This window comes from Astatotilapia calliptera, chromosome 7 (assembly GCF_900246225.1).
Source record: "Astatotilapia calliptera chromosome 7, fAstCal1.2, whole genome shotgun sequence".
Lineage (NCBI taxonomy): Eukaryota > Metazoa > Chordata > Actinopteri > Cichliformes > Cichlidae > Astatotilapia > Astatotilapia calliptera.
This window is the reverse complement of record NC_039308.1, coordinates 18788732-18813167: the sequence shown is the minus strand read 5'-3', so window position 1 is coordinate 18813167 and position 24436 is coordinate 18788732. Positions and strand designations below refer to the sequence as shown.

At 40.4% G+C, this 24436-nt stretch overlaps 1 protein-coding gene across 1 annotated transcript; it reads right to left on the bottom strand.

Annotated features, from left to right (window-relative positions):
- Positions 1–1770: 1770 nt before the first annotated feature.
- On the bottom strand, positions 1771–22234 carry LOC113027328 (alanine--glyoxylate aminotransferase 2, mitochondrial-like). The gene is given in 13 exon segments (XM_026176945.1): positions 1771–2162; positions 6904–7002; positions 7809–7958; positions 9589–9677; positions 10528–10660; positions 10930–11022; positions 11220–11320; positions 13069–13199; positions 17274–17368; positions 17446–17569; positions 17674–17864; positions 20984–21072; positions 21174–22234. Coding segments are annotated over 13 exon segments (1416 nt in total). The 5' UTR covers positions 21193–22234; the 3' UTR covers positions 1771–2060.
- Positions 22235–24436: the final 2202 nt, after the last annotated feature.

Genomic DNA, 24436 nt, shown 5'->3' with positions numbered 1-24436 from the left:
TTTGGGCTTCAACATCTACTGGCTCTTCAAGGAAGGAGCACGCCATGTCTGACACTTCCTACAGTCAGGTTTCCGACAAAGAGGCGGGGACAGTCAGGGTTAGTTGAAGTAAACCTGCTAGGGGGCAGGTTAGCTTCACGGAGTGTGTCGTCATAGTAACTCACTCAGAATTAATCTAAACTCGCTTTGTGAAACCGAAAACCCAGAGTTTTGGTTAACTCAGGGTGTACTTACTCAGAGTTTGCACTAAACCGGCTTTCTGAAATAGGGCCCTGGTCATACATGTGATGGTAAATGGCCTGTATTTGTATAGCGCTTTACACATCCAGTCATGCACCCATTCACACACACATTCACACACTGGTGATGGCAAGCTACATTGTAGCCACAGCCACCCTGGGGCGCACTGACAGAGGCGAGGCTGCCGGACACTGGCGCCACCAGGCCCTCTGACCACCCCCAGTAGGCAACGGGTGAAGTGTCCTGCCCAAGGACACAACGACTAGGGCTCGAACTGGCAACCTTCCGATTACAAGGCAAACTCCAAACTCTTGAGCCACGATCGCCCATGATCCATGATGTAGAAGATCATCAGTTCAGGCCACTACCTCCATCACTCCATGGTCCAGTTCTTATGTTTCTGTGTCCATTGTTGGTGCTTTTGATGATGGACAGAGGTCAGATGGGCACATGACCAGTCTGCACATATGCAGTCCCATACACAGCAAACTATGATGCACTTGTATCTGTCAGAACCAACATGAACTTTTTTGGCAGTTTGTGCTATGTTAACCCATCTGTGGAATCTTTGTTCCCTGCATGCATCAGTGAGCTGGGCCACCTGTGACCCTGTCATTGGTTCATCACTGTTTCTACCTTGGACCACTTTTGATCAATACTGATCAGTGCAGAAATGGTCTGACCCAGTCGCCATCACAATTTGGCCCCTGTCAAACCTGCTCAAATCTTGATACTTGCCCATTGTTCATGCTTCATCTTTGAGGACAAAATGTTCATCTGCTCCCTGGTATAGCTCATCTGCAAACAGGTGCCACAATGAGGAGATAATCGGTGTTATCGACTTCACGTCTCAGCGGTCAGAATCTTAGGCCTGATCAGTGATCAGGCAATGATATATGGGGATTCTAAATATGTTACATTGGACCTCTTACCTCTTCTTCAGGGTCAAACGTTTAAAAATATTTTTGTTTTAACCATTAAAACTATGCTACAAATGAAACTGCTTCTGTTTCTATCGGCACCATTTCAGAAATGATTCTGGCACATGGGGATCATAAATATCACATTATAGGCTCCAACCAAACATGTCACATTTGACCTCTGACCTCACTTTAACATTTCACAATCCCACATCTGCCTTTCGTTCAAGCTGACCCTAAAAGGTGTTAGATCTTTAAAGAAAGCATCAGAAAGAGAAAAAGGAATGAGGTAATACCTATTATCCATGACCTACTGCTACATAATGTCTCTGTAATCAATGTAAACATCTGTCATGTTGCCCGTATCTGATTTTTACTGCCATATAAACTTCTTACAGTATGTTTTAGATAATGAAATGAGTATATACATGAAATACAACACTATTCTCTTATAAGTAAATACTGCTCATGGTGGAGGTTTGCACTCTCGGAGTGCTTCTTGCTTCCATTAATGCCTCTGGGAATCGTGTGTAACAGCGAACAGCTTGTTGGATGTGTCTAAAAAAAAGAATAAAAATCATGCATTCATTTCATCGTATGTTTGCAGTTTTATCGGGAAGACAAAAACAAAATGAAACTGTAATTCTGTGGTCGGTTCATCTCAAATATTTTTACAGGCTGATCACAAAAATGTTTATTCATTCAATCTGAAGTGAGCAAAATGACATCGAAGTTAGAGAAACAGTAAAAATCAGTGACTATAAAAGACTGATTTCAGTGGAGCCATTTTTATATAATTTGAAACATTCAGACAATACATTTTTAATTGTTTTTTTTTAAAAGGAGAAGTCCCTTGCTGAATGGTTTTCCATTCCAGTTCACTCCTCGGCATTGACCTGCTCATTTTCTGTCCGTGTAGCCCGAGATTGCTTTATTAAACACCGCCAGGAAGAAATCTACATCCTCCCTCGTGATGCACATGGGGGGTTTTATGCAGAAGGTCTAAAGTGGTGAGAGAAAGGAAAAAAGAAGGTGAGAGTGGAGCTCATGGAGCGAAATAATCTATTTTTCTTTTCTTATCCTGAAGGCAGAGCGGGCGCATAAATTAATATCTAAGCCGGGAAAGGCATTTGCTTTTAAATCGAGACCCCCCCTCTTTCTGTTGAACAATCGCTTGTAATAGGTGAAAAAGTTTAAAATGAGGTCCCTGTTATCTTCACTGTATCACGCATGAATAGCTGTGCATTAATTGAAAAGAAAAAATTACTTTTACAGAAAAGGATGCCTTTTAAACTCAAGGACAAGGCAGTTGAAAAGCTTTAAGCATCGAAACAAATTGTAAAGAGGCTTTCACATTGATTCATTGTTGATCTGCGAATAAATCTAAAAAGTTACGCTCTGGCTTTTTCCCCTAGAACAATACAAGGTTAGCAATTGTGGCAGTGACATTTTGATTCCCGACTGAATGGAGTTTTCAAAAAATGTGCACCATATAATGTTTTTCATCCATTGTAATATTTCATAATGAGTAACATAAAACGCCTACAGTATTTTCCGCAGCCAGTCAAAGCACTCTGCCGGGGACGTGCTGTATGAAATAAAACTTTCTCTTCAACAATGACATTTGATCAGAGATGGAGGTGAAATAAAGTTTTTGATGAACTGGGTACTCTTTTTCTGCTATTAATATTACTATTAACATTTTTTTTTTTTTTTTAAAAGCTTCAATTTATAAGAAAGTGAATAAGAGACTTGCTGTCAAGCACAGTAATTAGGTTAGACCACCAAAAAACTTCCAAAAAGGTTGGGATGCTGTCAAATAAATGAATAAATAACAGAATACAATGACTTACAATCTACATTCACTGATCTTTTGGCCTCTTTCTGGAAGACAGCTGTGCTCTCCCTCCCTTTCTCTCTCAGGTTTCTCACACCTGATTGCCACAGATGAAGGCATTCAGATCATTTGTGGAACTTCAGATTTACCTCCAGCAGCAAGAGCTAAATGCTGTTCAGCCACTGGATTCTGAGAAGGGTGTGCATGCTGAGTTAGTGCCGTTTTGTTTTTTTTGTTTTTTGAGTGCTCTTGGAGGTTAGGAGTGGCAAACTTGTGGGACTTGTTTTGTAAAGTGTTTTGTTCATTAGTGGAAGCTTATTGGGTTTCTCTGTTATTGCTGTTTTGAGGCCAGCCGTTAGCTTAGACGTTATCTTTTTGGCTTCAACCCGGAGATTAGTGTAGTGCATTTGGTTTTTTAGCCTTGGAGACGCTGATGCAATTTTTTCCCTCCTATTCATTTTAAAATGTGTAGGGTCATTGTAAATGGTTAATTACAAAAAGTTAAATAATTTCCTTTGATGCACAGCAAAGTTTTTGGAAGCTCAGTCTGTGGTTTGCACCGCAGAGACTTTTTGTTGTAATGTATGTCTCAGAGTTTGCAGGCAGGGAGATTGTAACACCATGTTTTTTTGATAGTCCTGTTCAAGACTGAGTGTGCCGTCGCATAGACTGTTCAAAGTTTTAGCCTTGAATCTTTCGCTTGTTGAATTTTTTAAAGAAAACAAACCTAAGTTTGACCGAAAAATCCTTGCTAATAACTGCTTTAAAGCACATTCTGAAGGGCGGGGCACAGAAAAGCAGAAGCTGGTGCACCACCATTCTTTTGTGAAGTCTAGTAAGTCAAATCACTTCTTGAAGAACAAAGACTTGTGCTGGTTTGACGAGTTTAGATGAGTGAACTTCCTCAAGGGCAAAACAGAGATTCTCCATCATGATTTAGTTATTTTTTGTCCCATATTTATAGTTTTATAGCTGATTTTTACACTTATACATTTACATTTCCTAACTCTGTATTGGGTTCTTAAACTAAGAACACCCCATGATTCTGTTTCTTGTAAAACAACCTTTTCAGCAATAACTCTCTGATGACTCTCACATAGTTGTGGAGGGATTTTGACCCACTCGTCTTTACCTTTTTCAGTTCATTGTGGTTTGTACAGCTCAAGTTCTCATCAGTGTTTTAGTGAGGTTGTGACCTGGACTTTGACTGTGTGTTTTCAGCACCTTGAGTATCATAAGCCAATTTGGGCCAGGCTTTAGCTTCCAGACAGATGACCTCACATTTGACTCTGAAATGCTCTGGTCTGGTATAGAGATGAGTTCAAGGGCGACTTGGTGACTGCGAGACGGTCCTGTGGCTGGAAAACGAACTCAAATCATCACCCCTCCACCACTGTGCTGGACAGTTGGTTAGATTGGAAAGACAAACTCCACGTCTCTCTGGACATCCTCCATAATTGTCTATCTAAGTATCAAAAGTCTGTTAAAGCTGCCAAATCTGCCTTTTTGTCTAGCATTATTATGACTAATAGCCACAACCCCCGAGCACTTTTTAATACTTTTAATTCTGTGATAAACCCTCGCACTACCACTTATAGGGATGCTTCCCCTGCTCTTTGTGATAAATTCTTAAAGTATTTCTCTGATAAAATCTCAGCTCTAAGGGCTTCTCATCCATCTCATCCATCATCAGTTTTAGACCCAGTTCCAGCTTCTGAATGCTTGACTGTCTTTCAACAGTTTGAGCCAGTGTCTTATTCTGCTTTAAAAGATATAATTGATCATCTCAAAATCTCTGGTTCCCCGCATGATATTCTTCCTTCTCGTTTCCTTAAGGAAGCTTTACATGTTATTGGTCCTTGTATCTTATCTCTGCTGAATGCATCATTGTCATCAGGTTGTGTACCGTCTGTCTTTAAGCATGCTGTTGTGCAACCTATTATGAAGAAGAAAAATCTTGACCTAATTGGTCTCACCAACTACAGGCCGATCTCCAAACTCCCTTTTATTTCCAAAATATTGGAAAAGGTAGTTCTAAAACAACTACAGGCCTTTTTAGATGCAAATGGTATTAATGAAAAGTTTCAGTCTGGTTTTAAACCTCGCCACAGCACAGAGACAGCCTTACTTAGAGTTTTTAATGATCTTCTTTTAACTCTTTTAGCAGCACCTGTCTGCTGCTTTTGACACGGTTAACCACAACATTCTTCTATCAAGACTGGAACATGTTGTTGGTCTCAAAGGTACGGTTTTATCTTGGTTTAAATCCTATCTCTCAGAGAGGTTGTTCTCTGTTGCTATGGGGCAACACTCCTCGGCTTCTGCCCCTATTTATTGTGGTGTGCCTCAAGGGTCCGTGCTCGGTCCTGCTCTTTTCTCTTTGTACATGTTGCCCTTGGGATTAATTTTTAGTAAATACAACATCTCCTTTCACTGTTATGCCGATGATATCCAGATTTATTTACCTTTGAAATCCGATGTGACTGCTTCTTTGCAACCTCTGTTCAACTGTTTGCATGAAGTTAAAATTTGGTTATCACATAATTTTCTTACATTGAACAAGAATAAGACCAAAATCATAGTCTTTGGTAGTCACACTCCGCTAGACCAGTTAGCTGATGCCCTAGGCCCTCTCGCTAGCCATCTTTCGTCCACTGTAAGAAACCTCGGAGTGTTCCCGGATGGCTCTTTTAAACTCGAGAAACAGGTGTCCACTGTGGTAAAAAACAGCTTTTACCAGTTGCGTCAGATTTCCAAAGCAAAGCCGTTCCTTCCTTTAAAGGACCTTGAAAAGCTTATCCACGCATTTATTACATCCAGATTGGACTACTGTAACTCCCTCTACTCGGGCCTCCAACACTCCTCTCTTTGCCGGCTCCAGTTAATTCAAAATGCAGCTGCGCGTCTTTTAACAGGTACGAGAATTCATGAACACATAACTCCAATTTTAGCCAAATTACATTGGCTCCCTGTTAAATATCGTATAGATTTTAAAATTCTTTTGTTCACTTTTAATATTTTGAATAATTTAGCGCCCAGTTATCTTTCTGATTTACTCCATTCATACAATCCCAACAGAGCACTTAGATTGTCCAACCACAGGCTCCTAGCACAACCTAGGACTCGAATGAAGTCGAGAGGCGACCGGGCCTTTGCATCCGTGGCACCCAGACTCTGGAATAACCTCCCCGTTCATATTCGCACAGCCGAGTCTATCCAGTCTTTTAAATTACGTCTTAAAACTTATTTTTTTACTTTGGCTTTTGATTCTGTCTAGTTGGCTGTTTTAGCTTGTTGCGTTGTTACCTATTGTTTGTTGTCCTCTTTTATTGTTTGTTTTAACTGTCTCATGTTTTTATTGACTGTGAAGCACTATGGTCAACACTGTTGTTTTAATATGTGCTATATAAATAAATTTTGATTTGATTTGATTTTGATTGGTTTGTACTTGTATGCTGTGTATTGTGGCCAAACGCCTCCACTTTGGCGAAATCTCCCAAGGAGATGCCTTGTGATTTTTAGATGCATTGCTGCAAACCTAATCGGTGCTGTCATGTTCTTTCTCCTGGCAACCCTACAGGCTTTTTGTAATTGTACTGCCATGAACTTCAACATGCTGACTGAAGCCTGCACTGTCTGTAACTTTGGTTTCTTTGTAGTGTCGTCGAGTATTGCTCTTGGGAAGATTGTGGCATTGTGGCTGAATGTTCCACGCCAGCCTGACGAATCCTCTGCTTTTATAGACAAGTTTACACTTAACACTGATCAGTAAATAAAGTGAATCTGATTAGTAGCGGTAAGGGTGATTTTGTTTTTCGCATGGAGTCATGTAAACTTTTTTTCTTTTTCCACCACATGACTGTAAACTGACACAAGGATAGGTCAGCTCATGGTGACTCCGCCTACCTGTCCGTACACTCCTCCTTTGCCTATCAGGACTCCCATGTCCTTGATGTCCTCAAGGATCTCACTCATTGCTTCAGGAGGCAGCGGCTCTCTGCTGCCCTGTGGTTCAAAAAGAAGATATGAAAGGACACAAGGATGTGCTATCTTGTATTACTAATATTACTCATCTACTTCTATAGCACCTTAAAGCAAGCGCCATGTCTTCTGTGGTCTAATATGTTAATGTTTCCTCAGTCAGAAAGCTTAGTTAAAGTATTAAATGGCATTTTTGACTTCCACATTTCCTCCTGTTTAACAATACATCACGAAAGGTGGCGCATATGAATAGGATCAGCGTGCACAAACCTCATTCAGAAAATGAAAAATGTAAGTTAAAAACAGAATAGTTATTATTTTATTCCCAGTAGTTAACAGAAACAGTTACTTTTCCAGCCTTTCGTTCCCACAACCACCACATACCAACTTTCTGAGAACCGCTGCTGCCATCAAAATCAAAGTAAGATAAGATTTATTTGAGGTAGTAGTAAAATGTTTAAGCATTTGATGCGTTTCATTTTGAATAAAATGTGCATCTTTTCTGTCTTTCTGTCTTTCTGTTTTTACACAGTATCCCAACGTTTTTGGACTTTAGAGTTTTTACTTACAGGCAACATGACAGAAATGTTAAATCAGCCTTTGGACATAACCAAATATGTAAACTGAAGAGTCAGACTGATTTTTATTCAGTGTGGGTTTTGGGAAGGAATAGTTTGGCTAATCTTCTCTGCTAACAGCTGCTGCTGGTCCACTGTAGTATTTTTAAAAACAAACTGAATTTGCTCTGCTCACATATTTAAGCGCAGATGACAGCTGCTGCTACTCCTAATGGTGTACGAGAGATGAGTCACTTGTTTAGAACGCACTACCTTGTCTTTAACCATTTCCACGCCGATCTGGAGGCCTTTTCCACAGACATCACCGATAATCTCATATTTGTCTCTGAGTTCAGCCATTTGCGTCATCAGATAGGTGCCCACATGAAGACTGTTGTGCTGTGTGCTATCCTCTCTGATAGTCTGAAAAGAAATGAATTCCACATAAAATGTGCAGCATTTTGTTCTACTTCATTTTTTCTACCCATTCGAGTTGCTAAAAAGGAAAATAATGCAGTACAATCATTTGAACTTAACAAGGTAACAACATTCAGTTCAGTTTTGCATGTTAGGAAAAAAAAATTTCAGTCAGTGCTTGTTGTTTATTTTCAAAAACAAATACACTGAAAAAACCCCAAATCTGTGGCCATGCCACGCTCTACATCATGCTACAGCTACGTGGTGGAAAATGTGAAAGGATTCCTTCTCAAGGTTTGGAAAAATTGCCCCTTTTTTGCTTTTTAATCAGCTTACACCTGGAGAAATGTGATCTGGAGTCTTTGGCATCTTTAATCATATAGTCAAATACTTTTAATAAGGAGGGGAAATGACCAGCTATTAAACCACTTCAGAAAAGCAACAAGCCCCACAATTTTTACTGACAGTAGGACCACAGCTTGCCCATCGTCTGTTGGATTGGACAACACTCTGTGTCGTAAAGCTCAGATCCCCTAAAGCTGGTTTCTTTAACATGACAATGAGTTCACTGTACTCAAATGGCCTCCACAGTCCTCAGCTCATTAAAGAACCTTTGGGATGTGCTGAAGCAGATTTGCATCACGACAAATCTGCAGAAACTGTACGGTTCTAAATAGCTATTAGGTTAAACCTTGGCATATCTCAGTAAGGTGTGCAGTGTATTCACCAAAAATGAGGAACCTGAAGAAGTGAAGGACAAAAGAAAAAGTGGCTGGCCTAAAAAATATGATGAACAGTATCTGACAAAACCTGGGAGATGGATATGGCCTTTCAGTTCATCATCTGCTGTTTACCAAAGCATCATCAGAAATGGTCCCAGTGGACGGGTAGCTGTCTGCGATGAATCCAAATGGGAAATTTTTGGGTCTAATTATTGTCACTATGTATGAAGGAGATAAAACAGTGCGTAACAGAGAGTCTACAGTCATCTGTAAAGCACGGTGGAGGCTCTGTAATGGTTTGGGGCTGCATTTGAATCAGTGGTGTTGTCAAAACTGATGGAATTGTAAACACAGAAAAGTGGATCAAATTTTGATCCACTATGCAGTCCCATCTGGAAAATATATGATTGGTAGATTTGTACAAAGAAAAATGTTAACCACTCAAATCAGTTTGCAAACATAAATGTTTTTAAGCTACTTCCAAGTTGCTCAAAAATATATTTGTACTACCAGATTAATATTTTCTTTAGTTGTTAGTCCCCTCGTCAACTCTCCACTGCCGAAGCAAACATTGTGTTTCTTAAAAGTAAAAATGGCACCGCATATAAAATGGTACTCAGCAGTATATTTTATGATGTATAATGTGCTGCAGCTTTTATCTGGTTCACTGTGTTGTGTGATAAGCTTTATCTGCTTTGTTAGCAAAGGTAGAAACAAATAAAAAAAGATGTATAAATCACTATACTTCCCCACTCGTGCGTGATTTACAGAGGTGTGCGTAGTAGCAGGGAAAAAAAACTAAACATGTAATCTATCTTCATTCACTGGGCAAAAGGACAAGTTATAAACTTGCCTGACTGTTTTATTAAGAACTTCTCAAACACGTCTATGGAAATAAGAAGATCGGTTCTTACATCGAGAACTGATGAAGCAACGGCACACGCCAAGGGATTTCCTCCGAATGTGTTGAAGTGGGAGGCTTTCACAAAGGAAGCAGCAATTTCTGGAAAAAAACACACACGCACACACATGAATAAACAAGCTCACACCTCCGCTCTGCTGCTTGTAATCAAAACTTCAGCCTCAGAATACAAATGTCTCAGAATACATGCATTGCAAATGATTTGTGTAAGTATCAAGGGGTTTCATGTTAATTTTTGGACAGTGGGGTCTTTAAGAGCATAAATCGTGCATCTAAAAGTTGACCAGTACGTGAAAGCTGTTTCTACCATGAACGCACAGCAGCCTATTATTACACACCCACTCACAGAAATAAACATACATTTTCAAGGCTAGCGCTGTACTGGTAATTACCACGTGAGTCAGTGTTTGCTCTTATATCGTTTATGCTTTATGCCAATGGATTTTGCATGACGTTCTGAGGAAAAAAAGTCTGTGTTTGCATTTGAAATTGAAAATTGCTGGGATCACATAAATTTAATTAGGGCAGCGAAAAAAATACATAAAAAAGAGGTTAAGAGCGATCGTGGCTCAAGAGTTGGCAGTTCGTCTTGTAATCGGAAGGTTGCCGGTTCGAGCCCCGGCTTGGACAGTCTTGGTCATTGTGTCCTTGGGCAAGACACTTCACCCGTTGCCTACAGGTGGTGGTCAGAGGGCCCGGTGGTGCCAGTGTCCGGCAGCCTCGCCTCTGTCAGTGCGCTCCAGGGTGGCTGTGGCTACAATGTAGCTTGCCATCACCAGTGTGTGAATTTGTGTGTGACTGGGTGAATGACTGAATGTAGTGTGAAGCACTTTGGGGTCCTTAGGGACTAAGTAAAGCGCTATACAAATACAGGCCATTTACCATACATGCTAATTGAATTTAGGACTTGCGCATCTTAATGTAATCTCACCTGGTGTGGTAACAACAGCTCCCACTGGGAATCCATTGCCAATACCCTTTGCCATTGTAACCATGTCAGGAATGACATCATGACCTTGGAAACCCCAAAAGTGGCTTCCCGTTCGGCCAAATCCAGTCTAGACCTGTAATGTGCAAATGCCTTTTATATTAAAATTCTATATATCGCTCACTAATAATTAGATTATTATAATACACAATTGGATTATATAATTACATAATACATTAGTTATCCACAGTTTACTCAAAGAAACCAAGAGTTTCTAAAAGAAATTCCATTGAATTGAGTTTAGCTCGCTTTTATAATTACTGCATTGGCTTAGCCTTGCAATACTGTTTGGTTTTTGCTTTATTTCGTCTTTGAGAAAAACATAACACCTTCGTGGTGTCTGACCTCATCAGCAATGCAGATTCCTCCTCTCTGTCTTACAAGTTTGTAAGCTTCCTTGAGATAGTTTTTCGGGTACTGTACAGCTCCTCCCATGCCCTGTACACACCAAACACGCTTATATTCCTTTGCTAACATATTCAAAAAAATAACAAAAATAGAAGCAGTCATGCAGAAAAAACCCTGAGTGGTAGCATAACAAATATATTTAGTAAAATGAATGTTGTTTGTCCGTTACTATCACACGGAGTCAAAAATAAATCCAGCCATAGCCATGGATAAAAAGAATATAGTACCTGAATAGGCTCTCCAAAGAAAGCTGCAATTTGACTTGGAACGCTGGTAGCAAATGTCTCTTCTAACTGTTCAATGTAATGTTTATTTGCTATGCAAGCACCTGTGGGACCAGAGACAACAGTTTTCTAAAAGTAACAGTATACAAATGTCTATATGTTTTCAAAAAGTGTTTATTGCACCACAAGAACTTGCCTTTTCTTCATGTTTCAGACAGAATCATTTCTCATGCAGGTGTGTTAGCACGCTGAATTTGCGGGTACACTCTAGGTGAAACTCAGGCTTACAAATTTCCTCAGAATGATTAACCATTACAACAAGTGAATGATTAGCAGTTTGAACTGCAGGGGCATAAACACTTCTTTCGCTGACCTTTCTTTCTCTGACCACTCTTATTAAAGGTCTAAATTTACCTGGCAAAACAAACAATTTAACCAAAATTCACACTTATCAAGGCCATAAATGACATGGTGATTTTGGGTAATTCTTCTTTTCCAGGGTGGAATGATTGCACAGAATGCATAATAAATAATGGGTTTAAAAAACGTCTTTCAACTTGACAAGGCCAAGGTCTGTTAAGGTCCTGTTAGGGATCATGATTGACTACAGCTGGTAGTAAAAAGGATTTGTTTGACAGCACTTACTGGATTGACCAGTACTCAGAACAATAGGAAAGTCCAAGGAACTCAGTCAAGATCTAAGAGCTTTACACAATTTGGGGAGGTATTGTGGAGCTATTTCTAAACATCTGCAGATTTTAAGCAAGTAGATGCAATTTGAAAGTGCGTCCCCTTTAACGAGGTCTGGAAAAATCCCCAGATTTGAGGAAATCGGTTAGGATGTTCAAGACCAACACAGGAACCAGAAAGCCTGCTATGAACTGGAAACAGCTGGAACACCAGCATCACTGTCCACAATGACGTGAGTTGTGCATCACTATGGACGGAGGAGAAAACAATCCCCTGCTCCACAATCAACACCTTCACCTGAATATATCAACACCTGAAATTTGCAGTTGAACTTGGCAAGCCAAATGCCTTATTGTTGCCAAAAACTATTTGGCAACAATAAGGTAATATTTGAAGAGTAAAGGGGAGGCTCTCAAACCTAAGAACTGTATACCAGCTGTCAAGCATGGTGGTGGTAGCATCATGCTCTGGGGTTGTTTTGGTGTTAGAGGTACAGGTAAATTACATAAAGTGGTTGGAATAATGATGAAGGAGGACTACCCCCAAATTCTTCAACTTCATGTCGAAGCTTCGACACAATTGAATTTTCTGGAATGGCCTTTCCAAAGCCCTAACATCAACGTTACCAACAAATTTAGATTAAAATTTAGATTAAATGCTCAATGATGGCTTCCAAACTGAGGTGCAACTTCAAGGGAACTTTAACTCTTCCCCATTTGAAATCCTACTAGGAGTAATGCTTGAAGCTCTTTTCTCAACTGAGTGGTTTCTGTCATATTTCAGGCCTGCTTAGAGAACAAAGTAACTGGGTTTGCACCAGAAGTTAAATATATAAATACATTCTGACTTATGCACCCAATTCTTTTGTTTTTTTTAAGTCATTATGTAGAATAACGTCAACCTGGAAAAGAACTGTTCAAAGAAATCCCTAAAAGGGTCAAATTACCATAACATTCATACACAGGAAGAGCAGATGTTAACTTTTGACCACAACCATTCATCCTTTACATCCTTTTAGTGTTATAAACATCACGATTGTAAGCACACAATTCACGCACATGCAAGCTATTATTAGTGCAGACCATGGAGATGAATGTTCCTGTTTATGAGAGCGACAATAAAGATAATTGATGTGTGATAAGCCAGGGGTTTGTGTGTGTACCTTGAGCACAGCTACACTGTCTGATGGACTGCACAGGGGAGTCCCTGCAGTAGCTTCCTCCCCAAGGACCTCTAAACACATCAGGGCACATGGTCTGTTTATTGGGCAGAAACCAAGTCAGCTGGGTCAGTCTGACAGTTAATGGTTAACACAGAACAAAGATAACATCATAAAACCTGGAATGCTGCCCATAAGATTATTTGCAATGCCTGCTCAAGTAGTACCCGCACCAACAACAAACCCTTACCGCTAGACGGCACATCCGCATCGGTTTTTGAGAATTCAGGAAACATACTGAGAAAGGTTGTAATGAACCACTATGGTGGCATACATGTAAACACAGCTTTTCCTGAGGGTGCCACGCACCAGCATTTATTTGTTCTTCTTCACAGTATACACTGTGGACATGAACTATAAGTCTAACATAAGCCACATGCAAAAATATTCCGAGGACACAGCAATTGTGGGATGTATTAGGAACGTACAGGTGGAAGAATACAGGAACCTGGTCAGTGCCTTCTGTAACTGGATTAAGGAGAACTGCCGCATCATGAATACAATCAAAACTTGACGAGAGAATTGAGCGTAAAAGCGGAGCAGTCAATTTACTGGTCAGTTTATAGTCCTACCGTCACCTATGGTTAGAAGCTCTGGGAAGTGAAGTAATGAGGTCATAGGTACGCAATGGCCATGGAAAATTTAAAGAAACTAATATTTCTTTAAACGGATGGAACCGGCTTCCTCGCCCTCTTGGTCATTGTTTGGTCATTGGAGTAGAGCTCCACATCATAAGAAGCCAGTTGAGGTGTTTCGGATATGTCCTACCGGGACAAGGCCCTGGGGGGAGACCTAGGACTCGCTGGAGAGATTACATCTCTTGGATGAGCTGTTAGAGAAGTCTGGGTGTATATGGTTAGACTGCTGCCATTGTGACACAAAATCGAATAAGCGGTAGACGGCCGGCCGGCCGGACATCAAAGTGGCGTAGTCATACAAATATCTTGGTGTGCAACTTGATGACAAACTGGATTGATCTATCAACTCTGATGCCCTCAATAAAAAAGGGCAGCATGGACTCTTTCTCTGCAAACACTAATTCTTTATTGAGTGTAATAAAATGCTGCACTTGTTTTATCATGCAGTTGTTTGGCAGTGTTGGCAGCTTTGCCGGTTTTTGTTGGGGTAACAACATCACTTATAAAAACTGTAAGAAGCTGTATAAGAGGGTTAAAAAAAGCTAGCTCAGTGTTGGGTGGGGCTTTGGGAGCTGTGTTTGAGATGTCTGCGACTGGTGAGCACCCCCCACCCCCTCCCATTTAGACTGGATCCATCGATCCATCCTTCCTTCCATCCTCTCTTTTTGTTCTTCTTTTCGACTGTTAATGGGTTTTGTCGAGGATCAGTTGCCGCTCCTGATCCTTTGATTCTGACCTGGTGAAAATACGCAACTTAAGACAGACTTTTTCATTTCAACAGCTTCTTTATTATCCCATTTACAAGGTGGAATAAGTACAGCGCAAAAGCCTCCTGCAGATTTGAAGGGCAGTCTCTCGATCTCTTACATATATACTTTTTCAAAGTTGCTCATTCAGCGCCTACTTTTCCCGTTATTTATTACTCTGTGTTCCTGTACCCTTCATACACAGTGATGATCAAAATGGTGCTACACTAGGATTCGGTCTCTTTCACTACACTTGTCTTCATCCTATCCATCCTAGTGTGAGTGGTTATATATAGAGCTGGGCGATATATCGAGTTTTTAAAAAATATTGATATATTTTTATACGAGATATAAGATCTGACAATATCCTTTATATCGATATAGTCTATGTTACGTTATAATTATACTTGTGGAGCCGCAAGTTTGCCTCTCTTTCGTCCACTTCCGTCTCTACGCAACGTTACTCGGCCTCGCCTCTCTTTCACTGAACACAACTCCCCCACCTCCCCCATCGCTTCACCTGCAGGAAGCGACAAGATGGACACGGCAAATCTCCGTTAACGAGTTACTGCGCATCGCCCCGTGCGTGGGGCTGGACGGCGTCAATGTGTTAGCTAGCTAACCACGCTAACGAGCTAACCACGCTAACGCCATGCAGCCCAGAGGTGCTGCACGGACTAAAATCCTTTCATTTTCTCAAAAGTTGACAGCGCGCCTTATGTATGAATTCTGGTTGTGCTTGATGGCCGCGAACCGATTTTATGTGGAACACGGCGCTCAGCAATCTGTCAAAAAATGTTTTAGTACGACTTTGGTAAGCTACGGAGCTGCACCACTTGATGGATTGTCGGAGCATTACGGCTGAGCCTCGCGGAGTGATACGTACTGTGCTTCAACGTAATATTACCCTACTGTGTATAAGGACCATAAATGGCACCTGTTAAGAGACGTGGTTGCGATATATATATATATATATATATATATATATATATATATATATATATATATATATATTAGGGGTGCAACGAATATCGTTGCACCCCTAATATCGTATCGATATTGAACCGTTCGATACAGTGCTTTCGGTTTGGTACGCATATGTATCGAACAATACAACATTTGTAATTTATTTTATCAACTTTCCTTCTGACGATGCTGTCTGTGTTGAGCGCTCAGTGAATCTGTGTTCGACTACTCCGCCTAGGCTGCACTGTCGAGCGCAGATCCACTGAGTGCTCCACACAGACAGCATCGTCAGAAGGAAGAGCGCAGGGCACCTCCCCCACCCTCATTCAGATCTGGCGTTTGGAATTATTTTGGTTTTCATGTGACGTATGACCCTCAAGGTAAGCGAGTCATGGACTAAAGTAAAACAGTATGTTGGATGTGCCATGCAATGCTCAATTACATGGGTGGGAACTAGTGTGTTAGCGCAGTTAGCTCGTTAACGTGTTGGCCGTCTAGCCCCATGCACGGGGCGATCGGCGGTAGCTCGTTAACGGAGATTTACCGTGTTGTAGTGTTAAGGTCATTTCAACGAGATTAACCTGAAAGCACTAGTGGGAACACAACGAATATGACTGCACATTTACGCCGACATCATCCTAGTGCAAAGACAAAAACAACAAGCATGCTACTAACTTTAGCCGAGTCATTTAGACAGCTGTTAGCACATGATTCTCCTTATGCTGCTGAGAATATAGCCCAGAAGAAGCGGATAGTATAGCTTTTATTTTGGAAAGAGACATTTCTCTGTAATAAACTCTCTTTTCCAAAGATGAGTGATTCCTCAATAAGATACAGGGCTTGCAATATCGCTAGCCCGACGTCCCGGAGCTAGCGATTTTTTCAGTCGGGCTACCAAAATCTATCTCTTCCCTGCCCGTTGGGCTATTGTAGGAAGGAAAAATATATGTCAATGCTTTTGCATTCTTTCAGAAATGTAGCTGGGTAATTATGTCATTGGCATCGGTGAGCCACTGTCAATATGTGACATATTGAAATCGCGTTTGAATTTGCGCTTGTTTTTTTGCTTTCACTTTGCAATCGTGCGAACTGTGTATAGAGAGCGACAGCACTGATCTGTGAGTGATGATAATTTGCGCACCAATTCCTCTGACATCGTCTTATTAATCGTTAGCTTATATGCAAACATGACAAGTGAAATCTCCCGCAGCTTAAACATGTGAGAGGTTGATCGCGCAGAGAATCGCTGAGCTTATGTGAGTGCGCGTGTAAAAGCAGCAGGATATATATTTTAGTTCTGCTGAGCCAAATAAGACAGGTCAGGGTGAAGAAGTGACAGCCAAGGAAAAGTTATGACAAATCAGACTATAAGGCAAAAAGAAAGTGCAGCTTTATGGTTTCATGGACAAAAGAATTTCTGTGGCTGCAATATGATGAGCTAAATAACCAGGGCTGCACATAAGTGGTCCGCAGGTGCGCATTCGCTGTCAAAATAAAAAACACGCACAAGGGTTAGGGTTAAATTTAAAAACTGTACTTTTGAGTTAAAATATATATTTATAATTTTAATAAATGACAAATTAAAAAGGCATGAACATTTTTTTTGTATCGAAAAAATATCGAACCGTGACACCAAAGTATCGAACCGAACCGAACCGTGAATTTTGTGTATCGTTGCACCCCTAATATATATATATATATATATATATATATATATATATATATATATATATATAGATATATATAAGATCCATCATGATTATAGACAAATTAAGCTTGGTTACAATGAGACGTTTACCTGAAGGTGATTATATCAAAGTTGCCAGTGTGGAGGCGAGCCATCAGCATCGCAAGCTCATTGGCTTCCGAGCCGCTGTTGGTCAGATAAATCACCTGGATGAGAAACCAGAGAGGACACATTTTAACAACAGCCTTCATACTAATTAGATTCATGGACTGTAGCAGAGCACCTTAAGAGGATCAGGTAAGTAGGGGGCCAGTTTGTCACAATACTCATGCAGTTCAGGATGGATGTAGATGTTAGTAGTATGCCACAGTTTCTTCAGCTGCTTCTGTATCGCAGCTGTCACTTTTCTATGCAAACAAAGGTCAAAGTGGAAAGAACTGAATGAGCCAATTTTGTATAAACAACTGAAATCAGAACAAAAACCATACACGGTGAAGAAGAACGGCCTTACGGGTGGCAGTGGCCCACACTGACGGTCGCCACACCGGCAAATAAATCCAAATATCGCTTCCCATCCACATCCCACAGCCACTGCATGTAGCCCTGGTGGATGAACACGGGCTTCTTTAAGTAAGTTATCTTCGTGGTCATGGGGTTGCAGTTCTGCTTGCGGATCTCCATCATCTGCTCTTTGGACATACCCTAAAAATACGCAGAAGAGATGTTACAGAGTGGGAAGGTCGTAACTTTTTTATTAGTGTTAGCACAGTAGTACATTTAAAGCATAAAAGAAGGACTTCCTGATTTCTTTGTCTATAAAGCTGGTTTTACATACTTTGGCGGTTGTTATTGGAAGACATTGGACAGAGTTTATTAACGCAAAAGCGTCACGACCATGTGAGATAACAGTTGCAAAACTTTACATGTGTGTAGTAAAAATGGAAAATTCAAAGATGGGTGTGGTCTGCCTTATGATTCTGAGTAAGGGTGCAATAAGGTCCAGGGTGCCTTGACACTTTACTATCCTTGTATGTAACATGTAATATCCTAGACAATGGCAGCAGCTCGGGGGTGAACTTGATCCCAAAACTAGTGAAGCCAAAGAATCATTCAAAGATTTAAACATTGACTTTGGTGCACTAATAATCAGCCGGCTTGGGGCAGATACTTTAACTGTTTAGTAAGTACTCGTATGTAACATTACAATTAGATTTGGGTTATTGACAAAATCCTCTATAATATCCAGAAAGGTACATTATGGATGGAGTCAAAACTATCGCATGGCCAGAATTTTTAATTCTGTTTGCAACTCAAGGACACAAAGGCCAAAACAGTGTCGGACCATCATTCATCGCACCATACAAGAAGCAGTATCAGTGATTGGAATTGGAGTCCCACTGGTGACTTGCACATTTGCGAAGGAACCATTATTGCTGAACTATGAGGATCCAAAACCCTATGTCAGGTAAGAATCAGAAAATCACAATTAGTGTCGTTGATTCCAAAATGCACACAGAGTTGTTGAAAACAGAAGCAATGCAACTTTTTTCAAGTATTGTTGCTGGCATAAAATTATCTTTTGTCTTCAGAAAAGTCTTCATTCTCTGTGGCATGGATTCAACACCACCAGCCCCAGAGGAGTGCTATTGTTCCTATGGCTACTTCACTACTGTTGATGTGTCTCTCAGGTAAATCTCACAACTGATCAAAAGAGTTGATACTTGTGTCAGTCAGAAGTACAGATCTCTTGCTTATCTAAATAATGTCCAGCACAGCATTGGTATTTTCAGTAAAACCACTTCAGACTTATTTCAGATACGTATAAAAGAACAAGGCCAGTCGGACACTGTCAGCAGTGAGATTCAGTTGAACCAAATAGAAAAGCATCTTCTGTGTCTTGTATCACAAGAATACTATACATATAAAATGTAAAGTGATTTAATGTAACTCTTCCCTTCATTGGCTTCCTGTTAAACCCAGAATTGAATTCAAAATCCTGCTCCTCACATACAAGGTCTTAAATAATCAGGCCCCATCTTATCTTAATGACCTTATAGTACCATATCACCCTATTAGAGCACTTCGCTCTCACATTATAGGCTTCCTTGTTGTTCCTAGAGTACTTAAAAGTAGAATGGGAGGGAGAGCCTTTAGTTTTCAGCCCCCTCTTCTGTGGAACCAGCTTCCAGTTTGGATTTGGGAGACAGACACTATCTCTATTTTTAAGATTAGGCTTAAAATTTTCCTTTTTGGTAAAGTATATAGTTAGGGCTGGACCAGGTGACCCTGAATCCTCTCTTTCTTACATTGCAAAAGGTGTATGCGACTATGCTACTATCCTGTCTTTCTTCTCTCACCCCAACCGGTCGCGGCAGATGGCCGCCCCTCCCTGAGCCTGGTTCTCCCGGAAGTTTCTTCCTGAGTTTTTCCTTCTCAATGTTCAGTTCAGTTCAGTTCATTTTTATTTCAAACATTTCAAACATGTGCCTTCACAATCATTACAAAATATCATTCCATTATTTGTTTGAAAAGGAGTAGGCTGAAGTATTTACTTATTTGTCCCTACCCCCTCAAGTTTTACCTCTCATTCATTTAATTTTTTTTTGTCTTAAATTAAACAAACAACATATGAAACATATGAAGTAAAACAAAACATAACATACATAAATCAAAACAAGAAATTAGCAAGCCCCACCACAGTATAGTTTCTTTCATATGAAAAATACAGAATGTGTATATTTGCAGATACACAAGTTATGGAAAAACAACAAAACAAAACAAAAAGTCGTAAAGTGCTTGCTCATAGGGGGTCATATGTTTGTTGGGTTTGTCTCTGTATGTATTATTGTAGGGTCTACCTTACAATAGAAAGCACCTTTAAAAATAAATGAATAAAACTGAATTGAATTGATGTAATATATATTTTTTCCTGTTCAAGACACCAGGCAGGAAGCAGTGCTGATTTCTCAAGGGACTGTATCGTCAGCTCCTAGGCGCTCTAGCAATAATAATTTAATATCAGTAAGATTCACCAGATGGTAGTAAGACCTGTTCTGATGTGTGGGTTAAAGTCTGTGGCACCAGCAGAAACACAGCAATAACAGGTGGAGATGACAGAGTTGAAGATGCTAAGATTTTTATTGAGAGCGACCAGGATGGATGGGAAATGAGTACATCAGAGGGCAGTTTAAAGTTTAAAGTTAGAGAGGAAAGGCTGAGATGGTTTGGACATGTGCAAAAAAGGAATAGGGGAAATACTGGTCATGAAGCTGAAGCTGCCAGGCAGGAGGGAAAGATGAAGACCATATATTTAGGTCTTACTAGGTCATGGACTTGGGCCAAACCTTAAATAGCTTCCAGTGAGGCAAATCCTCCAACTTTCACCTTAAGAAACGATAAGGAATTTTAGGACTTGCCGTGGCATGATTTAGTACGGTATGTACAGACTTCTCTGAACACTTGTTTAGACAGCTGCTGCTGAATGAGAAAGCCATAAGTAGAATCTTCACTGAGACGAGGAAAGACCAAATCAGTGCAGTTCTTACATTATTACACCAACTTTCTTTGTTTGGCTAACAAAGCATTAAATTTGTTAGGCCCAAAGTAAATTTCTAATCTGCTGCTCCACTGTGAACCATCTCAGAGATCATCTGGGAAAGATCAGCTTACCTCATAGAAAAATGTATCTGAATTTCAGGAAAACCTGAGATTGGCTCTGGCCCCGGTCTTTGGGGATTCGTATGTTTCTTTTTATATTTGATGACTTTCTTTTATTTGTGAGAGGGCTTGCAGAAGAACATGAATGTGCCATCACTTCCTACCTTGTATTCCTCTGGTTTGAAACTGCACGGGGGCATCTCTGGGATGTCTACCGTACAATATTTGATGGCTGATTTCTGACGTGCTGCTCCTGTTAAAAAAGAAAAAAGAAACATCAAAATGCATGAAGAAAAGTGAAGAGCATAAGCTTTCGGGTTTCTGAAGCACTCTGTGAACCAATCAAACTTTTACCGTGGCATTTCTGTGACATTTGAGGAAAGCCTTTTTGAGTGTCTTATAGCAATTGTATTCTTGGCCCCTTCATTGTAGTCTGGCAATCCTTTCAGATCTTCATTTTATGGTGAATTGTCATTCGATTTCTGAAAAAGCAATTCAGAAAACGGAAAACAGTGCCCTTAAGATCTTCAGAATAATGCAGGTCTAAAATGTGCTCCGTGACCTTTGTTGTTTTCCTGATTTTCTGTATGTTTTAGTTAATAGTTAATCAGGTTAAAACCTGGTTAGTGCTTTACCACATTAACTTCACATTGTGTAACAGAGGAAGCATATCCTTTCTGTTTTTCAAAGACAAGAACATTTAATAACTGGACTGGCACACGTTATACGAGCTAACTAGAATTCCTGCTTTTACTCAGACTCATTTAAAGGCATATTGAAGCTGATGCTAGCAGGATATCTACTGTATATACAGACTGAAGATGGGGACCAATGATTAGTGCCATCAATTCAGTAACAGAGCAAATATAAGATATGGTCACACCCTCCTATTCTTTTCCTACATTTGATCATTTTGGAAATAAAAATGCCATCAGTTTATCCCTTCTTATCTTATAAGCTGTTTTTGTGGCGGGTCCGTAGTGAAGCGTTTCACATATTTCCACTAACAAGCAAAAGATCACAACTTTGATTGATTTGCAGACACAAATCCCTCTGGGAGTTGTAGTTCTAGTCTAAAACAAATCTGAACAAAGCAAGTATGAATGACGGAGCAGCTGAAAGTAGCTTCTAATGAGATTAATGAGATTCTAATGAAATCATGGTTTGTGAGATCACAGTGACCTCTGCCCTTGACCACCAAATACTTAGCAGCTCACTCTTGAATCCAAATGAAATGAAATGTGAAATGTGCCTGACACATTTGGCAGATTTCACTGTAAAAAATCTTATTTGAGCAAAGACCAGCAGAGTTTATGTACAGATAAAAAAACAAACACTTTAACACCTCGGATGATCTGTGCTATACATTTGGAACTTTTTCCCACCTGCAGTGTTGGGGAGTAACGGAATACATGTACCGCCGTTATGTATTTAAAATACAAAATATGAGTAACTGTATTCCGTTACAGTTACCGTTTAAAAAGGTGGTATTCAGAATACAGTTACTTTGTTGAAATAAAGGGTCTTTTCCTGTTTCATATGTTTGGCTATGTCCTCTCTATTTTTGGTTTCCACGCCCCAAACAAAACGCGCATTAAGAGGCTCTAATGCCTGGGTGTCAATCTCGCGGCCCATGTCACCCCTACTTGCGGCCCGCATAATGATGTGAAGAAATATTTTAAAAAATTATTCACAAAAATGATTTAATATGAAGGCAATAGGCAGAGTGTTACAGGCATCGCCCTAAAGAATGTAGCCTCATGGGCAGTGTAGTCCGTGCTGCAGCGAGAATGGACTGCCATACCCGTTATGTGTCTGTGAGCGAGGGAGGGAGAAAAAGGAAAAGTACGAGTTGTCACCGAGCAGAAACGGGAGCTGGAAGCATGTAAATATAATAATAACCACTGCAGCCAAGAAGAGTGCCTGACGAGCCCAGTTGTAAGTAAGCTATTAAGACTCGACTGTACACCATGTTCCTGTTTTCCTCCCAAACAATAAGTTTCGTTGGAGCAGCCTTTCAACGCCTCTGTCTGTCTCTCGCTAGCAAAGTTGACCCAGACAACAAAGTAAAGCTACGAGCCCGACACGGAGCCTGACGTGTTAGCCAGAGGTCCCTTTACTATGGTTCGGAGCCGCGGACCTGTTTTATATACGCGTGAAACAGTTTCCTATACGAGATCGCTGCAAATATATTCAGATTTAAAAATCTAGTTGGTGTTGGTATGGCAAGTAAGCTTCAGTAAAAGTAATAATTCACACAGCAATAGTACATTCATGTAGTTGTAAAAAGCATGATAATATAATAGGTAATCCAAAGTATTCAGAATACATTACTCTCATTGAGTAACGTAACGAAATACGTTACAAAATACATTTTGGGGGCATGTATTCTGTAATCTGTAGTGCAATACATTTTAAAAGTAACCTTCCCAATACAGTAGTCTTGATTTTATATCTGTTTTAGGAGTAATACACATATATTGTGTTTGTCCTGCAGCTTGCATTAACAGCAATTTTACACAGATCACGTAGCCCTGAAAGTACTTTTAATAAATCATGAACCAACAAGCAGAGAAGTTTAAGTAGGAAAAAGTCAAGTGTGCTCCTGGTTACATAAAGGCTATCTAATGGATCATCATGACAAACATTTCTTTTGTCCTTGGCTCATCTCCATGGTAACTTACCACTTCCCAGGCGAAATCTGGCCAAACTGGTTAAACAGCTGGACTGTCCTGTTAAAGCTGCACACTGGCCACTTATGCATGAGACCACTTTATACATGTTGAGCAAACACACACACAGCAGCTCTTCTCCCTTCACCGTTTTACGCCAACCTGCAGCTTTGAGCTTTTTCTAAGATGTAGTGTCCCGCAGCGTCTCAAATGGATAACCACTGTTAACCATTTGAGATAGTAGGTTGGTACTGGTTCTTGCCAGTACAGAAGATGCTCTTAGGCAACTGGGACTGTAAGGGTTTGTTTTGCTTTTATTTTTTCTAAATCCTGCTGTTCAGGATCACTTTCTGTTCAGGTCGAGGGGCAACCGTGGCTCAGGGGGTTGGGAAGCGCATAACCGGAAGGTCGCCGGTTCGATCCCTGGGCTCTCTGTCCTGGTCATTGTGTCTCTGTCCTGGTCGTTGTGTCCTTGGGCAAGACACTTTACCCTACCGCCTACTGGTGTTGGCCAGAGGGGCCGATGGCGCAATATGGCAGCCTCGCTTCTGTCAGTCTGCCCCGGGGCAGCTGTGGCTACAACTGTAGCTTGCCTTCACCAGTGTGTGAATGTGAGAGTGAATGAATAGTGGAATTGTAAAGCGCTTTGGGTGCCTTGAAAAGCGCTATATAAATCCAATCCATTATTATTATTTTCCTCTACTTTAATATTCTCCTAATTAATAAGTTTTTATTTTACATTTTGAAAGTCACAGCTCTTCCATATGTGAACCCTAATACTCAGCTAAGAGGTTCTCACCCCACATTGCATTCAAGGATAAATTATAGCCGTGTGTAAAGGTTGATCACAGTATGTGGAGGTGAGATTTCAGAAGACTCAGTTGGACTTATTGCAGCATTAGTACCCTGTAGGTTGTCTATTCAAAGCATTTAGGCCAGGATGGA